The sequence below is a fragment of the Clarias gariepinus genome, chromosome 22 (genome assembly GCF_024256425.1).
Source record: "Clarias gariepinus isolate MV-2021 ecotype Netherlands chromosome 22, CGAR_prim_01v2, whole genome shotgun sequence".
Classification (NCBI taxonomy): domain Eukaryota; kingdom Metazoa; phylum Chordata; class Actinopteri; order Siluriformes; family Clariidae; genus Clarias; species Clarias gariepinus.
Window position 1 is genome coordinate 15590489 of NC_071121.1, and position 22687 is coordinate 15613175.

Genomic DNA, 22687 nt, shown 5'->3' on the forward strand with positions numbered 1-22687 from the left:
TTGTCACATCTGTCAGAATACGGAAATTAGTGCTCATTTCACTGCCTGAAACGGACTGAAAAAACTAGCGCATAAAATATACCTCAATGAAGCAACCATCTGAGTATAAAGTACTGGAAAGTACCTCTCCAAATCCAGTCATAAAAGAGAAAGTAAGAGTAAACTTCAGATCTTCTCTAAATGCTGCTTAATGCAAGATTTTTAACCATGCGTCATGTGTGGTTACAGTGGTACAGAGGTCTCTTGGCATACAAATGCCCTGCCTTGTGAAAGTTCACAAAATTTTTGCAAGAAATGTGCCTCGGCATACAAAGCATTTTTGGCATATGAAGGACCGAGCCAGTCGAGCTTACATCTAGTGGAGCGTACATCCGGTCGCACGTACCTTGGGTAGTCGATCAAAACTTGTTTGCATCAGTGGACGAAAAAAAAAGCGAGTTTACATACTGTATTTATTGTGGATTTTTTGGCATTTTGTACAAGATTTAGTAAAAACATGTCACCATGGGTCCCAAAAATCCTATAAAGGAGAGCATCAAGAGGAAAACTTAACCACTTTCAGTTTTGTTTTTTTAAAGCAGCTGGTGCCAAAAGGAATCATATATTAAGGTTAAGTCAGGTTAAACGTTTATTTATTTAATATTTTACTTAATTTACCTGTATTTTCTAAATTTCAAAAGTATGATTATAGTGTTGGAAATGGTAATATTGGTATAATTTTGGGGTGGCTGAAATGAATTATCTGCATTTACATCATTTCCTATGAGAAAATGTGTTTCACAATACAAAATTCTGCCTTAAGAACTCGCCTCTGGAACAGAACAAAATTATATGCTGAGGTACCGCTGTAAAGTAATTCATACTTGGTACTATGCGTTATATAAAATAAACTCTTAGTGTTAATAGTTTGTCCTTTGAGACATAGTCTATTTATTTGTGATTCTAAAAGTATACAAAAAAATTTACTGGCAATTACTGAACATTATGCTGGTGCATGATTTCTCATGTGCAGAAGCAATAGTATGCCATCATTCACATATTCTCCTGCTGACTAGATACAGTAGATGTACATTTGGATTTTCAGGATTAGAAGCAACATAAACTAACTGGCAAACATTCCTGAATTTTTTGTGATGTTGTGCACAGCGACGTTAAAAACACACTAACAAGGCCCAGTAAAGCATTCAGTTTTTGTTATGATCATTGTCAAGAGTTGCTTCACAAATCAATTATCACGACCTTTCTTTTAAAAGTATTTGCTAATCTAGAAAAAGGTGTTTAAAATTCTAACAAAAGACAAACATCGCAAAAAAAGATTCATGTATCAACATTTTTAAATTACGAGCAGAATTTTCATTTAAGTAATTCATATGTAAATTGAACATGTATTATTAATTTCAACGTTATGTATAAAAAGGATTAAGCATACCTGCAAACATAATTTATTTAGTAAAATTGAGGCTGTAAGGGTGACTGTTAGTATTCCATAAAAGTCTAAAACAATGTATATGCACGTGATTCAACACGAGTTTAATTTGTTTATGCATTTGCAGACACGCTGTTGTACTGCTTGCACAATTTACAAGGACATTGCATCACACTGTTGCATAGCCTAATTAATTTTAACCACAGGATACGGGCATACAGCAGCCATATTGTGAATGCACAGTTTAAAGTATAACCCAGCATTTCAAACATCTTTTTTCTCACAAAAAAAATGCAAACTCTTTATTATTTTCTACAATATACATGTACATACATTGACATATTAAAACTTTAAATACATTTGAAACGTTATTGTCCTTGGTTACATCACAATTCTGTCCTGTAAGCCAAAGAAAATAACATAATCTCTCACTCTCATTTTTTCTCATTTCAATGCAGTTGAATATTATTTGTGTAGTGCTTTTAACAACAGATATAGTCACAAAGCAGCTTTACAATAAATCCATGTCGATTGCAGATTTACAGTAGATCCCCTACTTATTTTTTTCTTGCTTATGTAAAAGTTCAATTCGAGACATTTTTTCTTTGTAATCTCCCCCACACACTTTTTCTTTATCTCTCACTCTCTTCCTTGCACTTTCTATGGCCTTCATCTACTTTACTAGTCCATGCATAATCCCTTTAATCCTTCCAACCATACCCCCCCAACCCCCTCACCCCCTCTCGCTTGCTCGCCATCCTGTTTTCTCATTTGCTTTTCCTCCTGTAAACTCATCTCCCTGGTAAGAAAGTAAAATAAATCTGATTGTATGAAAATAACGATTCGTTCCAGTACTTCTTCCCTCACTGTGCTGAAGGAGGTGAAGGCCCCTGTTGTGAGAGGAGTGAGGGATCTGACCCAGCAAAAAAAGAGCGAGGAGAAAATAAGTGAAGGCTCGCAGGAAAACTGCAGGGATCCAAATAGCTTTTTTCTTTCCTGAGCACAGCTTCAGTCCGAGAGCAAAAAAAAAAAAAATTTAATCCACTACTGTTACAAAGCTGGGGGCAAAGTAGGCTCCCTACGTAGGGGCAAAGTGAAGGAGCAGAAGACCTCAGAAGGGAATTTCACGCTGGTGGGAGGTTGTTAGAGCAGACAGCGGAGCAGACACAAGAGGACCAGTGGGAGTTTCACATGAGATTCTTCATGGAGTATTAGAGCAAAATATAAAAAGTGGCTTGGCTTGTCCAGGGCTGAGGAAGTACTTTAGAGGGATGACTTGTTGAACAAGGGGTTTGAGAGTGACTGGAAAAAGATTACAGAATACAGCCCAAAGGATTCATACAGTGCATGTATATATATATATATATATATATATATATATATATATATATATATATATATATATATATATATTCTTTATGTTTTATACATTGTAAGACCCTAAACCAGTCCCAGTAAAAAAAAAAATATATATATATTTTATTTCTGTCTAGACAGATTTTGTTTCAGCATCACGCAAAAACTGGCTGGTCAGAATTTAATGAGACTTTGCCAGTCCTTCTGTATTTGCCTAAAGTTAAATGTAAGCCATAAATGCAAGTTATGTGCCAGATTATGTCACAGCGTCTGTAAAAAAAAAAAAAAGTTTTTAACTTTTTAACTCAACAGAGCCAATCAATGCGAAAGTCATGCAAAAGAAACCACTTTAATGCACCTATAAGCTGCCAAAATCCTTAATATACACACACGGCATTATGACTCATTATGGCTTACTCAAAAAAATGGTGCATACACTATGAAAAGCGAACGTTAAGCGGTAAATTAAATCAAAATTTTGATAAGCAGTTATGTGCCAGATTCTAATCAGCTTATTTTTAGCTTTATCCTTTAAGAATTTCTACAAACTCTTTAAACATTAATTATGGGTACTAATGGTAGTATTATATATTAAATTATTATAGGTTTATAAAATGTGCATTTATGAATGAAAAAAGATTATTCGACGTTATACAGCTGTATACTATATTGACTGATAATTCCACTATCTGATGTCACCGGAACAGGATGGGTCTCATTGTTCTAAAGAGCTTTGTCTGCGGGACGTTTTCCTGTCACCTCTGGCTTGCTCATTAGGGATCTAAATCTACAACCAGATTTCTGTAAAGCTGCATCGTGACATACTACACAAATCAAATTGAATCCAGTTGAATAGGGGATGAGGAAGCAGCTGGCATGTTGTCACTGTGGTGAAAAATGGGGAGTTGGAGAACAATTAGAAGAATTAAAAGTCCCACATGACAACCGCAAAGACCAAGAAACTGCAACTATAAAAGGCAAAAGAGATGTTTGGGTCAATGATGGTAGACGAAAAGCACATAAGATTATGTAATTAAAGCCGTCTGGCTGGTAAGTAAATGTTAACGTATGACCACACGTTTATTCTGCCACTTTGGGGCTGTTAATGGATGTTCTAAGGTTTGGTAAAGTGAGATAACAAATTGTAGTGACTTTTCTGTGACATGCAAAAGTGGTCAATTATACAACTACAGCATAAAGTCCGTGCACCTTCTTATACGCACACACAGAACTGCTTTGCTCTTTTGAAGCTACCATTAAAGCTCTTTAGCACCTATCCTTCAAACAGAAAAATGCACCACAGTATTGCAGCTCTTACTCATTCGTCCTTCAAGTAGAAAAATACTGTTTTTAACACGCTGTATTTATGTATTTTTTTCTACAGCGATTGAAAGAAAGCCATTTTTCTGTTGCTCTCTCCATCAGCCTCCATGCATTATGTTAGAGAGTTCATATCAGTATGGAATTATTATTTATAAGAAGAAAATAAAACACCCAGACTAAACAAGAAAGAGGGAGAAATGTCAGCTCTGTTATTCTGTGGGTGAATTTATGGAATGGTTTGGGTCACCTTAAGAAGATTAGTCACTGCAAACAAATACAAATTTATTCTGAATAATCACCATTATTCTGTTGTGAAACTTTTGTATTCTAATAAAAGTGGGCTATTCATCGATGACCTGACCACCCATCTCCAGAGCAGGTGGAGTTACTGAATGTTTTAGTGCATATTTAACATTACATTTATGGCATTTGGCATACGTCAAGGAAAAATCTTTGGGACTGTTGTGTTCATCCTTTTAGCACAGAAGCACGCCCCTTTCAAAATTGTGCAATCTGGATAACCACAAGTTTTTATAAAGCATTGTAATTTTACTATTAACAAATGACTCTGGTTTTCACAGCAGTAGATAGATCTTTTATCTAAATGGTCCAATTACAGGGAAGGGAGACTGAAATCCACAGATGCTTCAAGTACATGCAGTAGTGGGTGAAATTGAGTAGAAGTACAGATGCGGTAGGTAAAATACTACTCCTGTAAAAGTATAAGCACTCCAATTACATTTCTACTTAACTAGAAGTACAAAAGTACTTAATTATCAAACTAACTGTCATAGCAAAAAAACTTCTCTGTCTCTCAATTATGCACAATGTCCAGCAGACGGCTCTGGCTTTAAATATTATACACTACTCTAGTTATGTAACACAACAACATGCAGAAAGGTAGTGACGTATAAAGTACAGATATTTGCTGTAAGATGTCGTGGAGTGAAAGTCATCATCTAATACAACTACTTAAGGAATCTGTACTTAACAGTGACAAAGTAAATGTACTTAGTTATCTTCTGCCTCTGGTTATATATGCAAATGAATCTGTCAGTTAGATGCAAAATTGGACCATTTTCTCCAAATGATGTCATAATAATCAAAAGTTTTTTTTTTAAATGATGTATAAACAACTTGAAAGTTTCTTAAAAAGAAGCTCTATGCATTTTCACTTCTCATGTCATTAGGATATCTTCTGAATGGAAAACTCTCCTGTCTACAAACGTATGTTTTTCTCAAATTCTTATCACATTAAAGCTTATGTCCTGGCACGCCTCATCACATTCAGATTGTGTTATACTGTTATACATTTTCGTTCTTCTGTGAGGTGAACTTTCAATTAGATTTATATTTATTTAAATTTTTTATAAAAAATATTATTATTTTATTTAATATTATCTCGTTTGCACGAATGCATTCAATCCTATGCAAAAACAATATTTAGGGCCCTACTCAATCAGAGCCTTGGTAATTGTTTTTGTTTCATTTTCATTTGTCACAGGTCTATATGTGGCATTTAACAATATATTTAACAGATAATATTTTTAGTAGAATTAATAATAATACTAGTAGTAATTACTTATTACTACCATCATTACTTGAACAAGATTGCTTTTCCTTTTTACAAGGTTGAGCATCAATTCAGATTGAAGACAGTGAAGAACAAAGGAACAAAGGAAATATCACAAGGATTGCTGAGAAGGAGGTTTGTAATGCCGGTCCGAACAGAATAGCAAGAATGCTGGAGGTTTGGATCAGCTGGGTTACAGATGGGGCTGTTAATCCAGCCATGGCAAAAACAACGGCAGCACCCGCTGGCAGGATTTAAGCACAAACCGACCATCTCTGTGTGTGTGTATATGTGTGTGTGTGTGTGTGTGTGCAATGGTGAAAAAAGAGAAATGACATCTGACAGCAGCGAGGAGAAAACAAATGTGTATGTGGGCAGAAAACAAGTATACTTGGAGAGGGGGAGAGAGAGAGAGCTGTTTCTTTGTTAAAGTGGAAAATTAGCACATAGACAGGCAGAAAATGAGATAGTGACAGGCCAAACAGAGAGGAAAAGAGACAGGACCCAGAGAAATGTCAGCTCGAAACAGTCAGCTCTTCTGCGAATCTGAAGTGCTTCTTGTGTGGAAATAAAAAACACGGACAAAGGACAGTGAAGACGATGCATCACTCAACAGCTGTTTGATGTCACGACATGGATTCCTATCAATTATTGCTGTACGTGTGTGTGCGTAATCTTCTTATCTATGCACGCAACCACAAACCAAAGTCCATTGATATGGCAAAGAAGATCCAAACATGATGCATAACCCACACAAAAGTGCTTCTATCCTATGTGAATAGATAGAAGGGATGAAGGACACAATTCAAGCACAGAACTCTTAAAGGAGCACTGAGATGGTCTGCACAAAGACATGATAAGTCATAATTCTGTATATTCTACTCCAGTTGAAAACAGTAGTCTGGAGTGTGCTTCAAGTGAAAGTGATGCACTCCCAGAGCTGTGTATGAAATAATGAGGTTCAGTTTGTCATGTGGCTTCCTGTTTCGAATATTGTGCTAACAGGGAGAGGCATGTTGTAGACTCTGGATGAAACAGAATGCCTTCTAAATATGTAGCAGTCCTTCAAATATAAAGGACTCTCATGTAGAGGGATGCAGTTTCAACAAAAAAGATTTATTCGGCCTTCTGACTGATGTTATTAATGTATGGAAAAAACACCATTGGAAACAATAAATCAGTAATGAAATAACTATAATAAGAATGATCAATGGAGTCTCTCACTTTGAAAAAAAAAAAAAACATCATGTACATCATCAGAAATGCTACATATGATTAAAAATCATTACACAGTTCAGAAGCAGCCCCACGCCCATCCTCACCGCACAAGCAACTTACAGCTGACTAATGGAACATGGAACCTCAAACCACAAGAGGGATTTATCATGTTAACATGTAAGACTTTGACAAAAACTACAAATATAACCTTTTCTTTTTCATCCCTTCTAGGAGCAGCAGGGGGTACTCACATGTGTTGGGATGCATTGGGGAAGGCAGTGGAATACTGTGGTGCTGCATCCTCTGGGCCGTGGGGGGCGGCGTGACTGATCACCATCATAACTGGCCTGTGAGGATAAATTTTCTTGGACATGCGAAAGAAATTGACGCTGTCGTTGGTTATCAGGTCTGTCAGATAGTCCTAAAGATAAAACAACATGGTATATTTGGTTTCAAAATGGCATTATTGTGATAAAAAAATAGTATGTCATTATATATATATAATTACATAATACATATATATTTGTAAGAAGCACTGCATTTCAGTGGCTAGGTATTTTATATGGACAAATACTGTATGTGTTAATGTCCTTGCCCAAGAGCTCAACATTATTATTATTATTATTATTATTATGATCATTATGATGATGATGGTGATGATGATTCTTCTTATTATTATTAATATTACTACTGTAAAACAAAACAAAAATGTTCTATTCTTGAGCTTGTATGAAGAATTTCCAGCATCCAAGGTTTCTTTATAAGTTGTTGTAATACAAATAACAGCACATCTTAATGATTGCATTAATTTAAAGCTGTGTTTTGAATTGCAGAAGATTGAAATATTGTTGAAGATGAACTGTTGATTGTGCTACAGTTACACTTAACATTAACTGTAATGTTTCTGAAAAAAAATAAAGAATTGGCTTCAGCTTTTCTCAACTGAACCCTCCTTAGTTTAACTGCCTCTGATAATACATGGAGAAGGTTGTCTAACTGTATGTACATGTATAATCAAGAGCTTTTTATGTCTGAACATCTGGGTCGTGCATGAGTTAAGGGCTGAGACATCTGGCAACTCTCCACAGGAAAAGAAAAAGTAGGTTTGTGGGGAAAACAAGAGATCTGGGAGGCTAGACAACATGTTAATAGAGATGCATTGACAAATCTGACATACACAGATCAGCCATAACACGTTCACCAGCAGGAGGTGAATTGAATTATTGATTGTCAGTTATATACCAGTAAACTGATGACATTATCATGAGCTCCCAAGGTCCATTTAAACCTAGCCTGTCTGGTCCGATTCCAAAAAAAAGCCAATGTAAAACAAATTGCAGAAAAGCTAATGTTGGCCACCATAGAAAGGTATCAGAACTCTCAGTGCATCACAGCCTGCCGGTTGTTCACCGGGTCTGGAAATTCTCCTGACATCAATCCGTTCAAGCATCCATAGAATGCACTGGACAAAGAGGTCCAAGCCATGGAGGCCGTACCCTGCAACCCACAGCACCCAAAGGATTGGCTGCCAGACACCACAGCACACCCTGTGGAGTCATGCCCTAAAGGGGCCCGAGCTGCTCCAGCAGCACAAGTCAAACCTACACAATATTGGGCTTAATGTTTCGGGTTTAATGTTATGACTGAACAGCGTATATAAATATGAAAGATAAAAACACCAGAGAGAACAGTTTACAGACTAACCCAAAGCGCTATAAAACAGATTTGTTTCAATAGAGAAGCAATAACTGAATGATGAAAAAAAAATCTCATGTTTTATAAATGCTTTTACACACCTGGGAGTATTCGAATCCATGTTTCTCTCGGATGCCATTCCTGCAGATGGTGTAGTTGTAAAAGCGGGAGTTCTTTACCATTGCCACCCACTCTCTCCAACCAGGGGGGATGTAGCTGCCGTTGTACTCGTTCAGATATTTTCCAAAAAACGCTGCACACACACGCACGCACACACATAATTAACTTATTTTGTTTTTCCTGAGATGAGTAAAGAGCTGATTAAGGGGTCGAGTTGCATGACTGCCACTACTGTATCTTACACGTCAACAATTATATTAATTAACTTACCTGAAAAGTTAAACTATCATGCAAATTCCAAGGCTGTTGTTCAATACCAGATATTTGCTTGCAACAAATATTCTTATTTTTGATTTGTCTAGCTTACTAGTAGTTTCTCTATTAAATTTTCATCCTTTAATCCACTTGTTGCTTTTGAAACAATATTGTCACCCTTATCACTAGCTAAACTATTGTGGGTTGTGATTATTTCCTTTTTTTATTAATGAATAGATAAAATTACATTTAATTATCGCATTACATAGAATCCTTTAAATGAGGATTGATGTGTTTTTCATATTTATTAATAGTTTTATTAATATAACGTTTTTAACAATGGTCATTGATGCAATGCAGCTTTACAGAATCACAAGAAAATGACTTGAGTAAGTTATAAAAATGTAAGGAAATGTGTGTAAATCATAATGATCAGATTGCCTCTGATGGACAAGCCGAGTGAGACGGTGCCAAGAAAAAAACTTCCTGAGATGACAATAGGAAGAAACCTCGAGTGGAACCTGACTCAACAGAGAGCCCACCCTCATCTGGGTGATATCTGATAGGAGGGATTGATTGATTGTTCCTACTGTACATAAAAATATACACATATGAAACTAAACGGGTCTTTGAACCAAACCGATCAGCTGGAACATTTTAAAAATAGGGAAAAAATTCACATTACCAGCTATTCAATTTATTTTGTTCATTAAAAAAAAAATCATGTAACAGTTCCACTTGACTGATTTCCATTTACACTCTAATGCAATTGAATTTAAATTAAATTTGGTTTGCCTCAGCAGTCTTTCACCTGACGAGCAAAATTGAAGCAAATGTTTAAAATATAAATTGTACAGAAGAGGTTAACCCTTTAAAATCCTGGATGATTATACAGATATTCATCATAAATCATATTACTCAGGAACATCTATGAATTATTCAGCACTACAGTGAAAGTAATAGGAAAGGTTACAACAAAAGTGCTGACATTATTCTCAACATTTAAGGGGTTAAACAAAGGATAGATAGAACTCATGAGCACACACACACACACACACACACACACACACAATGAGGAACAGGCTCTATGCTTGGATTAGAGCGATGATTAGATGAATGTTGATATTGCAAGCATTACATTAGGTTGGATGTCAGTGCTTTCATTGGCTAAGCTTGTCTCTCCCTGAGAAAGTGTGTCCTAATGGATTACTCAGGCCACTATGAGCTGACTCACTGCCAGGTGTGTGTGTGTGTGTGTGTGTGTGTGAGTGTGTTTCTGATGCACATCATAGTGCAAACCTTTTTCCTGGAAGCAGTGATTAAACACACACACACACACACACACACACACACACACACACACACACACACACACACACACACACCAATGTCCTGTCAGCCTGCAGTGTTCCCAGGGCTTTTACTGTAATTTAAACTGTCTTTAGGAATAGAATCAGGCCATGTGAGTGTGTCAGCGCTGCGTACGTGAGTATGTGAAGGGGGTGTAAGACTATGACAAAGTGTGTGTCAGGCTACAGGGGCTGTCAAACAGAATGTCCATTACACGTGTTTGAAAAGGTCACATCATATCTGTATACTTTGACATAACGCTACTTGAGGGGCAGAAATCTATTTAGCTCGAATGATAAAAAGCAGATCCGCCAGGAAGGAATTTCAGAATGTTTTAGCCAGTTACAGATTTGTATGGACTTCAGGGAAAATCTGCAATTCTTGTGTAGTAATGAAATGCCCAAGATCCATGCTAATGCTCTGTGTTGGAATTCTGGGGGCAAATGTTTTAATGTCATGGTCACCGACCTTGGAGGCCCAACACAGTTCACTCGGTTTTTGATGTGTATTTGTGTGTAGGATAAGCTACCTTGGGTATGAGAAATGCGCTATTTAACTGAAACATATTATTATTATTATTATTATTATTATTATTATTATTATTATTGTTATTATTATGACATAGATGCTTCCATTCGGCTACTCACATCAGGGTACAAATATACGTTCCATTATGTGTATTTTATACGTTATATGTATGTGTGTGTTATAGCATGGGATATCTGGGATTTATATGTGGACATTTATTTATTTATTTATTTATTATTAATTTATGAAGTGATGAATAAATAAAAAGTATTAATAAAGTATTATTATTATTATTGTTAATATTGTTATTATTATTATTATTATTATTATTATTATTATTATTAGGAGAAGTAGTATTTTTAATGAATTGATTAATGAATGCCGTTTTTATTTATTTTATTTTATAAAGAATTTTCAAAGGCTTCAATTTTGTCATAATATTAAAAAAAATATAATTTTTTTGAAAATCTACTTTTTCACCAAGTGGCTTGCACTGCCTTTTCTTGCTTACCTTTAAATTATCATTATTATTTTTTATCAAACATGTCATTATACAAACTGTTCAGTCAGAAAACAAGCTTTATCACTTTTAATTTATCATTTATAGTTTATGGATGAGTCCTTTTCTTCTGTTCTCATTAAGTGTTGCTGCAGCAGTAACTCGTCTGCATATTTAAGCACAGGTTTTTATAATCTTCCCGCCACAACACTCCAGATTTATCCAATCTTGGGATCGGCACTAATGCTGCACCTCCTTTGCGACCCCCAGTGTCGATGGTTAGCCACAAGTCCACCAGGGAAGCAATTAGTCAATGTGCATAACTGTGTAGATGTGTAAATGTGTAAATATGTGAACCTCCTCATGCACAGACCTGTCTGGAGAACAGCAGCATCGCACTCCAGATACAGACAATGCTTTTGTCTTAATATAAAAAAATATATATATGAAACTCCTGAATTCATAGTTCATAGATATGTATCATTGTTTATGATCATAAATGATTAACATAGGGTGGGGTACATAGAATTTCCTATCGTTTCTTTTGGTTATTATCGGCTTTATTGGCAAAATAATACTTGTATTAGCAAAAAAGCTATTTGTCTGATAAAGGCTGACAGCTATAAAGTACTAGCTGCACAATAAAATGGAAATGAACCACTTGGTTTTATTCCATTTGGGAAAGCAGCTTTGTTTTCGCTACAGTCTTAAAATTGTTGCTTGCTGTGCCTCTGACTGGTTCAATGTCATTAGCTATAGGTATACAGTAGCACTTTGTAAATGCATGGAAATAATTAATTCTATTGTGAATTACTTTGCAGATGGTACTCACTTTAACATACAATTTATTACAGTCAAGAAAAACTAAATATATACCTTTTATAATATATATATATATCACTTAGGAAGGCCACTGATGAATGAAGAACATACTGTACAGGTCATTTTGTAGCAAAAATGGTTTAATAACTAACTACTTTCTAAAGCTACAGCTACAAGTTACTTTGCAAATTAAATTCTGATGTGTGTGTGTGTGTGTGTGTGTGTGTTTGTGTGTTTGTGTATGTGTCACACACCTGTCCTGTAGCCTGTGTTGTTAAGATAGACTCCAAAGGTACGTGGCTCATGCTGTGCCTGCCAGCTGGGAGACGAGCAGTTCTCGTTGTTCGTGTAGGTGTTGTGATTGTGTGCGTATTTGCCAGTGAGGAGGGACGAGCGCGATGGGCAGCACATGGGTGTTGTCACAAAAGCATTGGAAAAGTGAGTGCCACCCTGCTCCATGATCCGCCGTGTCTTATTCATCACCTGCATGGAGCCTGAGAGAGAGAGAGAGAGAGAGAGAGAGATACTGATTTACAGTATACTGAAGAACCACAAATAATGTTTCAGGCATACATATTCTGTACTGTATAAAAGTTTTATGTAGAGGTGAAAAAATGGATGCCCATTAATCCTGACCAAATCTCCTACTCTACTTGCAAAAATGCAGCCCCAAAAGTGCAAGGAACGTCCACCATCCTTCACTGTTGCCTGCAGACACTCATTATTGTACCGTTCTCCAGCCCTTTGGCAAACAACCTGCTTCCTGCTACAGCCAAATATTTCACATTTTGACTCATCAGTCCAGAGCACCTGCTGCCATTTTTCTGCACCACAGTTGCTATGTTTTCATACATAGTTGAGTTGCTTAGCCTTGTTTCCATGATAGCATATGGGTTTTGGGCCGCAGTTTTTCCATGAGGATCTTTTTGGCCAGACTTCTCCAGGCAGTAGATGCGTATACCTTGTTCCAACTGGTTTGCACTAGTTCTTTGCTGATAGCACTGATGGACATTCTCTGATGTTGAAGGGACGTAAGCATGATGTGTCTTTTATCTGCTGCATTAAGTTTCCCTGGCTGACAACTGCGTCTCCGGTCCTCAATATTGTTTTTTGTGCTTCTTCAAAATAGTTTGAAGAGCACATTTTAAAAGCCTGGTCTGCTTTAAAATCTCTGCCTGGGATAGACCTTGCTGATGCAATATAACTACCTTGTATGTTGTTGCTGTGCTCAGTCTTGCCATGGTGTGTGATCTGTGACATAAAACTGTCTTCCTGTCAGAGTTTGGCTAATCCTTACCCAGTTTTAAACCAATTGTTTCTTTTCGGTTATGACTAAGAGGTTTAACCTACATATAACCTTAATAATCATTAGCACCAGATTGGTATAACTGGTCAATCATATACATTAAGTCATTGCATTGGGGCAGTGGTGGCTCAGAGGGTTAAGGCACCGAGTTATTGATTGTAAGATGGGCGGTTCGATCCCCAGCTCCACCAGGTTGCCATTGTTGAGCCCTTTAGACCTAGAGAGTAAGGCCTTTAAACCTATCTGCTTCAGGGACGCTGTATCATGACTGACCCTGCACTCTGACCCCAGTTACGCTGGGATATGCAAAAAAGGAATTTTCCTGTGCTGTAATGTATGTGACAAATAAAAGCTTAACTTAAGTTCCCAACATACTCTCGGAACAGAACTCATTAGTATGTAGACGACTTCCTGTACCTGACTCTGATACTACAATATCAAGTGCAAATGTGCAAGTGTAAGATGTGATGCTGGTTTAAAGCCAAAGAGTAGTCCAAACCAAATATTGATTTGATTTCAATCAATAATCAATATATATGCAGCACATATATACTGTATGTATATAATTTAGCAGCACAAAAATGAGCTCCACTTTTCAGCTCTATAGTTTTTCAATACCAGAACATAGACATTTCATTTTTTTTTCTATCATTTTCATTACAGTTGTGTGTGTTTGTTCTGCAGACATAAAAATAGAAATTAAAAATAGAAATAAATATTTGCAGAATGGAATAAACTAACCATAACACACCATTACTGACGTGACATACTGTAGCCAGCATGACCCGTGAAAGTCCTCATCCTCACACAAAGAACCACAGACACTCGTCCTGAGATCATTACCAAACGTCACAAACTATTCAGCTAATTATCTGGGTGATGCGTTCTCTCTCTCTCTCTCTCTCTCTCGCTCTCTCTTTCGCACACCCTCTCTCTCTATGTCCATTACACCCCACAACCCCCCACTCATCAACAAAAGGAGATTGTTGAAGAGAGTGAGTTGGATAAATACATCCATTGATCGATTCATTTGGTTTGCATGAGAGCGTCTTCAGTCCTTTTGCTCAGAATGAGTTACTATCACACGCTGTCAAGTGACACCATATGCCTGAACAACTTTAATACTGGTTCACGTCATGAAGGCGGCTGTGCGTGCGTGCATGTGTGTGTCTATGTATATATGTGTAGGTGTCAGTCTCTGTGTAGAATGAAATGGAGAATATGAATTGGCAAGATGTCAGCTCGATAGCATCTGAAAAGAAATTTAGTTACAAGACAGATCAGCAAGTGGTTATTAGACCTCCCTCTGTGCCTTTGGTTCTGGCTCAGGCTTTTTCTCCCAGTCAGCCCTCACCCCTTCCCCCAAACACACACACACACACACACACACACACAAAATAGATGGGCTGGATTGATGCACACAGAGACAGAAAGCCTGGCTCCACTTGGCCTTTCCACAAACCTCTGCAAATCCATACTCAAAGGCCAACACACACACACACACACACACACACACACACACACACACACTGCTTACAATGGTTGGCAGTATGGATCCTTTAAAAAGTTTACCTTGACATTTCAGACCCAAACCCCCACCCACAAAACAAAACAAAACAAACAAAACAAAACAGAAAGGACGAGACGAAACGAGACGAAACGAGACGAGATGAAATGACATGAGATGGGAAGGGAAGAGAAACTTATACTATACAGTGTGAGTACAATCACAGTTTCAATAGACAGGCAGTGATGGTGTTGGTTATGGTATATGTGTGTGTGTGTGTGTGTGTGTGTGTGTGTGTGTATGTGTGTGTGTGTGTATGTGTGTGTGTGTGTGTGGGTGTGTGCATGACAGCACACTCCACTTCTTGTCGTCCAGCACTAAACACAGCAGGGACTTTTCTCTCTAATTGCAACGGTGTGTCAGAGATCTAGAAGATCCAAAGATATCTTTGTGTCACAGAAATGAACGAGTCTGTAGCCTGAATTAATCATTACACAGGCAGGCATTCTCTCTCTCTCTCTCTCTCTCACACACACGCACACACACGCACACACACTACTCACAGCCTTCCTCAGTCCCTTACAGCAATATTTAATCTTCAAAAGCACTCTTCTCTTCTTCCTGCTCAAATTATTTCAGAAAAATTCTTCTTCTTCTTCTTCTTTTTCACTTATTCATTCATTTATTTACTTACACACTAGGACATGTTTTGCCACAGGTCAGGGTCAGGTTCTGGAAATAATTCTTGGATTGGGCACATGCTCATCACGTGGCACCATGCACAAACACCTTTGCACTTTTGTTTACCTCCAGAGAGAATATCGCAATGCCAATCTGTCTTATAAAGACTAAATAGAGGACCTGGAGGAAAGCCACTAGGACGTGGCGAGAACATATACTAACCTGAGCTCAGGATCAAACCAGGGGCCCTGGTGCTGTGTGGAAACATCTACCATGCATCACCATTAGAATAATAATAATAATAATAATAATAATAATATTATTAGTAGTAGTAGTGTTAGCAGAGGTATTTATAATAGGAGTAAAAGTAGCATATTAGTACTAGTTTTAGTCATGTTAGTAGTAGGAGAAATAGTAGTCATGTTCTTAGTATTGTAGAAGTAGTGTAAATTGTAGCAGTGTTAGCAATAATTGTATTTAATAATTGTCATGCTAGCAGTAGTCGTAGTCAGAGAAGTAGTAGTACAAGTCGTACTAGTAGTGGTACTAATAGTTATGTTAGCAGAAGTTGTAGTTGCAGTAGTAGCCAAATTCAAATTAGAATTAGTTTTCTACACACACTGCCAGAAACAGTAGAACATGCAGTGAAATGCTTATTTTAAATTGATGTCTCAACCAACAACACCAAAAAATAATAAATAAACACACTCAAATACAATTCAACTCAAAAAGTTATAGTCATAATCAGTAGTAATAGTTGTCCTGGTCATAGTGTGAATAGAATAAATCATATGAATTATATGTTTTTGTGTCAGTGCTGAAACCTACTGAAAACACTGCAGTGCATCCTCGACTGCATTATTTTTGGTCGCATTATTCACCCATTAAATCAATAAAAGCCTTTATGTCGACCAAGTAGCTCTGTGTTAACATTTTAATGCTTGATGCAGCCCCATTCCTCAGTCATTATTTCTAATGAACATTTTCAGGACATTTTCAGCACCGGATTATTCTTGGCCAGATGTGCATTACATCAGGTCTTGAAAAAGGAAAGGTGCTGACCCCTCCAGCATAGCGGGAAACTAACATGTTCCCATTCGGCATATCCTTAACTGGACTATCTGCTGTAGATAACACAGGATAGAATGTCATACTTTGTATGTCATAATAATAATGTCAGCCCCTTAACATTGTTAAAAACCGTCAAACGCAGGAAATGAAACATTCAGAATAGATAGGAGCAGAAATAATGACTAAACCCACACTGCAAAAATGTTCACCATTCTACAGACCAACCTCTTCTATAGAATATGTCAATCATTAGTGTCAATCATTAGTCTAATTATTTTTATAGCCTTAACGTTGTAAATATTGTTATGAAGCTTGTTATATTTTTATAGCACTTTTAATTTGGGAAATGGTTTATATAGTTTGTGAATAGTGAGTGTGGCTCTCCTGAGCACTACAAATTACATGTATTTTTATTACCGTATTTGATTACATGGATCTTTAGCAATGCCGTTTATTGGACCTTAGACCTTAGGATGTTAATAACTAAACATAAATTTTTAAATCCAAACTTTGTTAAATTTAGTTTTGATCACCATTATAAAAAATATATATATTTTACCCTAAAAGACTGTAAACCAATTAAAAGACATGTATTTTTTTTAAAAGTAATTATGCATAATAATAATTTAACAAAAAAAAAATAAAGTTGTTTCTTGACTCTTCATAGCCTTAAGGCTTTGTCAGCAGCAACACCGTCTGATAAAATGGAGACAGATGATGTAGGATTTGATTTGGCTTCACCTTTTCTATGTACAGTATATTTTTGGTAACGGAGGTGGTGTACGCTCGCTTGGTTAGATACCGTCATTGTTCCTAAATGCATTCCTCACCCAAAGAACGTTAGGCAAACACCAACCTTTTTAACAGCTAGAGGCTTGAATTGTTTCCTTCCTCAGTGTAAAGGAAGGAATGTAAAAGTTGATGCCTTACCCAGCTCAATGTCCTGGTCATCAGTCAGGATGAGGATGATGTTGGGACGAATGTTACGTCTGTCTCGTTGAAATCGAGGCTTCAGTCTCTGTCCGGAGAGAAAAACCGAGGCATGGGCCACTGCCACCACAGCCAGCAGCACCACCAACTGGCTGGTTGCCATGGTCGTGACCTGTGACCTCTAGCCCCTGGTACCACTCCTGGTCTCCTGCTCAGACTACCTGCTGCCTCACTGAAAAGTGCCTGTAAAGACAAGATGTTAAGAGGTGGGTTGGGTTAGCAGTGCTTGAGTTGAGTTAAATTGAATTACAAATGTGTAAAAATGTTAAATTTTGTGCTTCTGGATTGAAATGACTTTTTGGCTCTTTTTGGTTAAACAAGAGAAATAATATGGGCAGACTTTTTTTATCTGCTGTATGTGTGACTGTGTTGATTTAATTAGCATCTATTTCAATATGTTACACATAAGTTATTCACATAATGTTAATGATTATGAAATCGACGTCAATCTGTATATCTGATTTACTAATAGCCTATACAATGATAACTATATTCAAAGTGTTACTGGCTGCCTGTCCAGCAGCCATTCCCCGATGATATTAGAAATGCTAATATGTATATAATGAAACCTTAGCTGAGCAGTAATAAAGAGGGTGTGCTGGTGGGGGCCCTATGGCTTGGCCTTGTTTGTTCAGCACATCCCATGGGTGCCAGATTGGATTGGGATCTGGGGAGTTTGGGGGTTGGGTCAGGCCCCAGAGACAAAAACTTAACCTTGGATGTCCTTGATCCTGTCACCAGTTTACTGGTATATAATTGATAAGCAATGTTAATATGTTAAAGTTGTGTTATCCGTTTATTAGTATAAGCTGAGTACTGCTTTATCGGCTAAACGTTCCATATTTTATTGGGTTATTTAAGCAATTTATAACTGTCATCTGTACAGAGGATGTAAGCGTTCTTGTCTCTTTTGATGATGGAGCTCACAGACAGTTCAACAGCCAGTATCTAATTAAAAACAAAATAGACCCCAGATGCTGTCAAAAATAAATAAATAATAATAATGTTGCCTGTTTTAGCACAGCGGTTGTCACACAATTGGCTCCTCACACAATGCACGCAGACAGCCAAGGTAAAGTTTCAAAGTAAATAAAAATTGTTCATGAATTCTTGATAAAAAACGTGTATTGGTTTGTATAAGACAGTCGTCGAGGAATGTTAAGTACATGAAAGCACAATTCGGTTGAAATTTACATCATGTTTGCTGTTCATTATCTAACACTACTGTGCAATTTTCTTTAAGCTCTCGGATTTTGACAACCACATTTAACACAAGAACTGTGCTCAAACATATAAGCACACACACACACACACACAAATTCACAGACATACACGTCTTTCCACGATGCGTTCATCATTTCGATCCGAATGCGACTCCATCATTGGAAATACGCAATACTGAGCAAAAGCAATCACAAGTCCATGAGATAACACAATCCTGAGACGCAATTAAAAAGCCATCTCAGTGAAATGAGGTTTGACAAACATGACTGTAATTAAATCATTAACTTCTGGTTCAGCATTTAAGAAACTCCATTTATTTTACAGGAGTAGACACAGTGTCAGGGCCGAGGGCAGATTTTTCGCTCACAATAACTCCCTAAATAGTCATTACACAATCAACTTAAGCACCAGAGCGACTGTGTTGTGTACATCTCTGCTTCGGATTCTCTGCCTCGTTGTTATTAAGCACAGTCAGTACACTGAAATATGATCATCTGGAGGGACACAGACACTCACGACGCAGTGTCCGGAGAATATACACAGCGCTGTTTCACACAAAGTTCTCATGTATTGCACATTAATTATTTACTTCGACAGGATCTCCCTCTATCTGCTATCTTCAAGACAAGCAAATGGATGCCGGATCTTAAGAAGCCACAAAAGTAGTCGTAGTTACTCCTCATATTTTGATGTTGTAAAGCTGCTTTGCAACAATAATGATTGTTAAAAGTGCTATAAAAATCACATTTTATCGAATTTAATTTAATATTTCCTTTTGCTCCAATTAAGCCATTTACCCTTTTTTGGGATAAAAAATTCAAATTGCTGTGCTGAGATAAAACTGTATTTACTTAGCTCTGTTTTATTCATTATGAATACGCACTATTTTTGAGCACGACCCCAATAGTTAACAAGCTGAAATAAAAGTGTAAATTTGAAATATTATTTCTGAGATTGTCACATTGCCTCCATCTGTTATGTGCTTTGCTTCATGTGCCATCAGGAGGACCCCAGTGCACATTAAGAATTGCAGTCAGTCTTTCACTATTTCATAGTTCCCATCTTCTCTTTATTTCAGTTATATAAAATTGTATTGCTTTTGCAAATAGACGTGACACTGTGTGCTAAGGACGGTTGTCCTGTGTTCATGCCAGGGCCGTTATTCCTCGCATGATATATTTGATTTAAAAATGATTAGAAATCATTCTAAGCTCATAACACATATAATATAAAAAATATTAACGAAGACAGAATTAAGGTTGTAGATTTTTCTTGATTAAAGCAATAGATTTAAATAAAAAGTTCTACATAAAATGTCCATCATGTATTTAATTACAGAGCAAGATTTTTTAAACAGTTTGAATGACAGGCTTTGACATTATTACTGGACTTTTTATTATAGTAGAAAAAAAAATACTCTTTCACTTTTAAATAATACAGCTGACCTTTAACACCTATTAAGCTGCAATATAACTAGTATGTGCATGAGTGTGTGTGTGTGTGTGTGTGTGTGCATGAGTGTGTGTGCATGAGTGTGTGTGGCATGTAGACAGAGACAACAGGAACCCCACTGACAGCGTTTGCAAAAGAAAGCTTGAGCAAAACGGCAAAATAGTGTTGGAGCGTTGTAAGCCTCTCAGGGAAGCCCCAAGTCACCCGATAAACCCGTAGAGACTCTCTAAGAGCCGTCCAGCTGCTCACTGTGTTAGAAAACACACACAGACCCTGCATGTGTGTTTATTGGTATATATATATATATATATATATATATTAGTATAAGTTCTACTCATATTTTCTCCCAAATGTTAGCAACAGATTAACAACCCAGAACAATGCATTTAAAGGATTGCCGAATTCTGAATTTGTCTCATTATTTAACATGAGAGATTTTCTTTAAAAAGGAGCCGACTCTGGGCAAATACAGATGGTTTCTCAGTGATGATTTGCTAAACAAATACATTTATTTGACTCAGTAGGAACCCATTACTTTCACACTGAACAAATACCAAATGAAAAATGAATATACGAACAAGGGCTTGTTCAAATGCAACATTAAATATAAATTTAATATCGCTACAATGGCAAATAATTTGTACAAATTATTTCCACTTTTCCTGTTTCCTGTTTTGTCTGGAACGATTCAATTCCAAAACTATATGCATGGAGCAGTACTGTTTTTGTGGCAGGATGTAATTATAATACTGATGTGAACCGGAATGGATTTGCTAGCTGAGACACATGATGGAGGTAACAGGTAGTGTACGCCTGGTCAGGAGACACTGATGAATAGCAGTGTGTTTGTTAGTTGATTAGACAAATTAAATTAGATTAGATCAGTAAGGGAAAAAAAAATCTGCCAGTCTCTGAGAAGTAAACTATTACTTAAAAGAAAAGGAAAGAAGCTCCAGTTCCTATCATGCGCCCTCCTGATAGATGTAGCTCTCTGTCTTCCTTTTCTCATAAAAAGATGATTACAGGAGAGTATGAAATGGGTATCTCTCTGAGCCATAACACCTACAAAACATCCCTGTCTTTCATCTGTTTTCATTTCCCCTGACCTTCGGCTACGTTCTGCTCTCCACTGGAGCAGCACTCGGAGATTTCACGCCAGGATGCCTTTATTTGAAAACATACCAATTTCTTCCATTGTAGGAAGAGTGCACTGCATCTGAGGTCCAACACTTTGTGACAAGCATCTGCTTGCAGCTTACCAAACCTTTTTATCCCCTCAGAAAGTATTGAACTTTGTAATGCAACTTTATCTAATATCTTCACAACTACCAAACAGACCAAAACCAACGTATGCACAAGAAAACACTGTTATGAAAAGCCTAAACACAGACTTGCAAAATAAGCTCGACTCGAGATCTGGGACTTCCTCTCATCTTTCTTTCACTTCTCACTTGCCTCTTCCTGTTTAAACCCTCTCCACTCTTTGTCACTTATCAGTTGTCTCTCGCCTTCCCGTACTCTCTCCTGCCGCGGCTCTCGTCCACAAGCTACCACTTTCATCTCTCTCTCCTTTGCACATTCTACTCTCCTCCTGCTCTTAATCATTCTCTCCAGCGTGGAAGTACCTCATGCTTTTGATGTCCAGGTTTTTGCAGTTAACACAGGCTCTCGTCCCACATGGAGGCAGTTAGATCCAGATCCAGTGTGTGCATGGACTACAGCTGCATCCCCACCTAATCCTTGATAACACGATACCGCAGCTGCGCTTGTCTCCTCTCTCTCTCTCTCTTTCTCTCTGCTCTCTTTCTCTCTCTCTCCCTCTCTCTTCGCTCTCTTGGTCTGTCTCTGCAGGTTGCTGTGCTCTCGCTATATCCCTCCCTCCCTCCCTCCCTCCCTCTCTCTCTTGCTCGCTCCGCACGAGTCTACTCACTGTCCTGTTTGCTCACTTGCTTCTCCCTCCTCCTTTCAGACCCATCCTTTTCCTCTTTCCTTTCTCACTCGTCTCTTCTCCCACAGCTGTGTTCTTTCTCTCACACTTTTTTCCAGTGCTTTAGAATTCTCTCTCCTCGCTTCCTAGTTATCTAATCTCAGAAAACTGATCTGTTCGAACCTTGAGATCTACTGGTTTTTAATTTATCGCACCCCCCCTCCCCTCCTGCCCCCATCCTAGCCACCTCTCCCCTCCTTCGCTCCCAGATGTCTCTCATAAAGTGTTAACAGAGCATCCCATCTGCGCCCTTCCTCCATGAAGAGCACTTGCTTATTCCCTTCAATCTAAACACATTAATGCG

At 37.5% G+C, this 22687-nt stretch overlaps 1 protein-coding gene across 2 annotated transcripts in view; it reads right to left on the reverse strand.

The window, feature by feature from the left end:
* sulf2b (sulfatase 2b) overlaps positions 1 to 22221 on the reverse strand; it is a 45042-nt gene extending 22821 nt beyond the window's left edge. For both annotated transcript variants that reach the window (XM_053482347.1, XM_053482346.1), the window contains exons 1-5: positions 22022 to 22221; positions 17661 to 17903; positions 12420 to 12659; positions 8693 to 8844; positions 7148 to 7317 (exon numbers count right to left, since the gene is read on the reverse strand). In XM_053482347.1, coding sequence (XP_053338322.1) covers positions 7148 to 7317; positions 8693 to 8844; positions 12420 to 12659; positions 17661 to 17823 — 725 coding nt within the window. In that variant the 5' untranslated portion in view covers positions 17824 to 17903; positions 22022 to 22221. The remainder of the gene's footprint in view (positions 1 to 7147; positions 7318 to 8692; positions 8845 to 12419; positions 12660 to 17660; positions 17904 to 22021) is intronic.
* Positions 22222 to 22687: the final 466 nt, after the last annotated feature.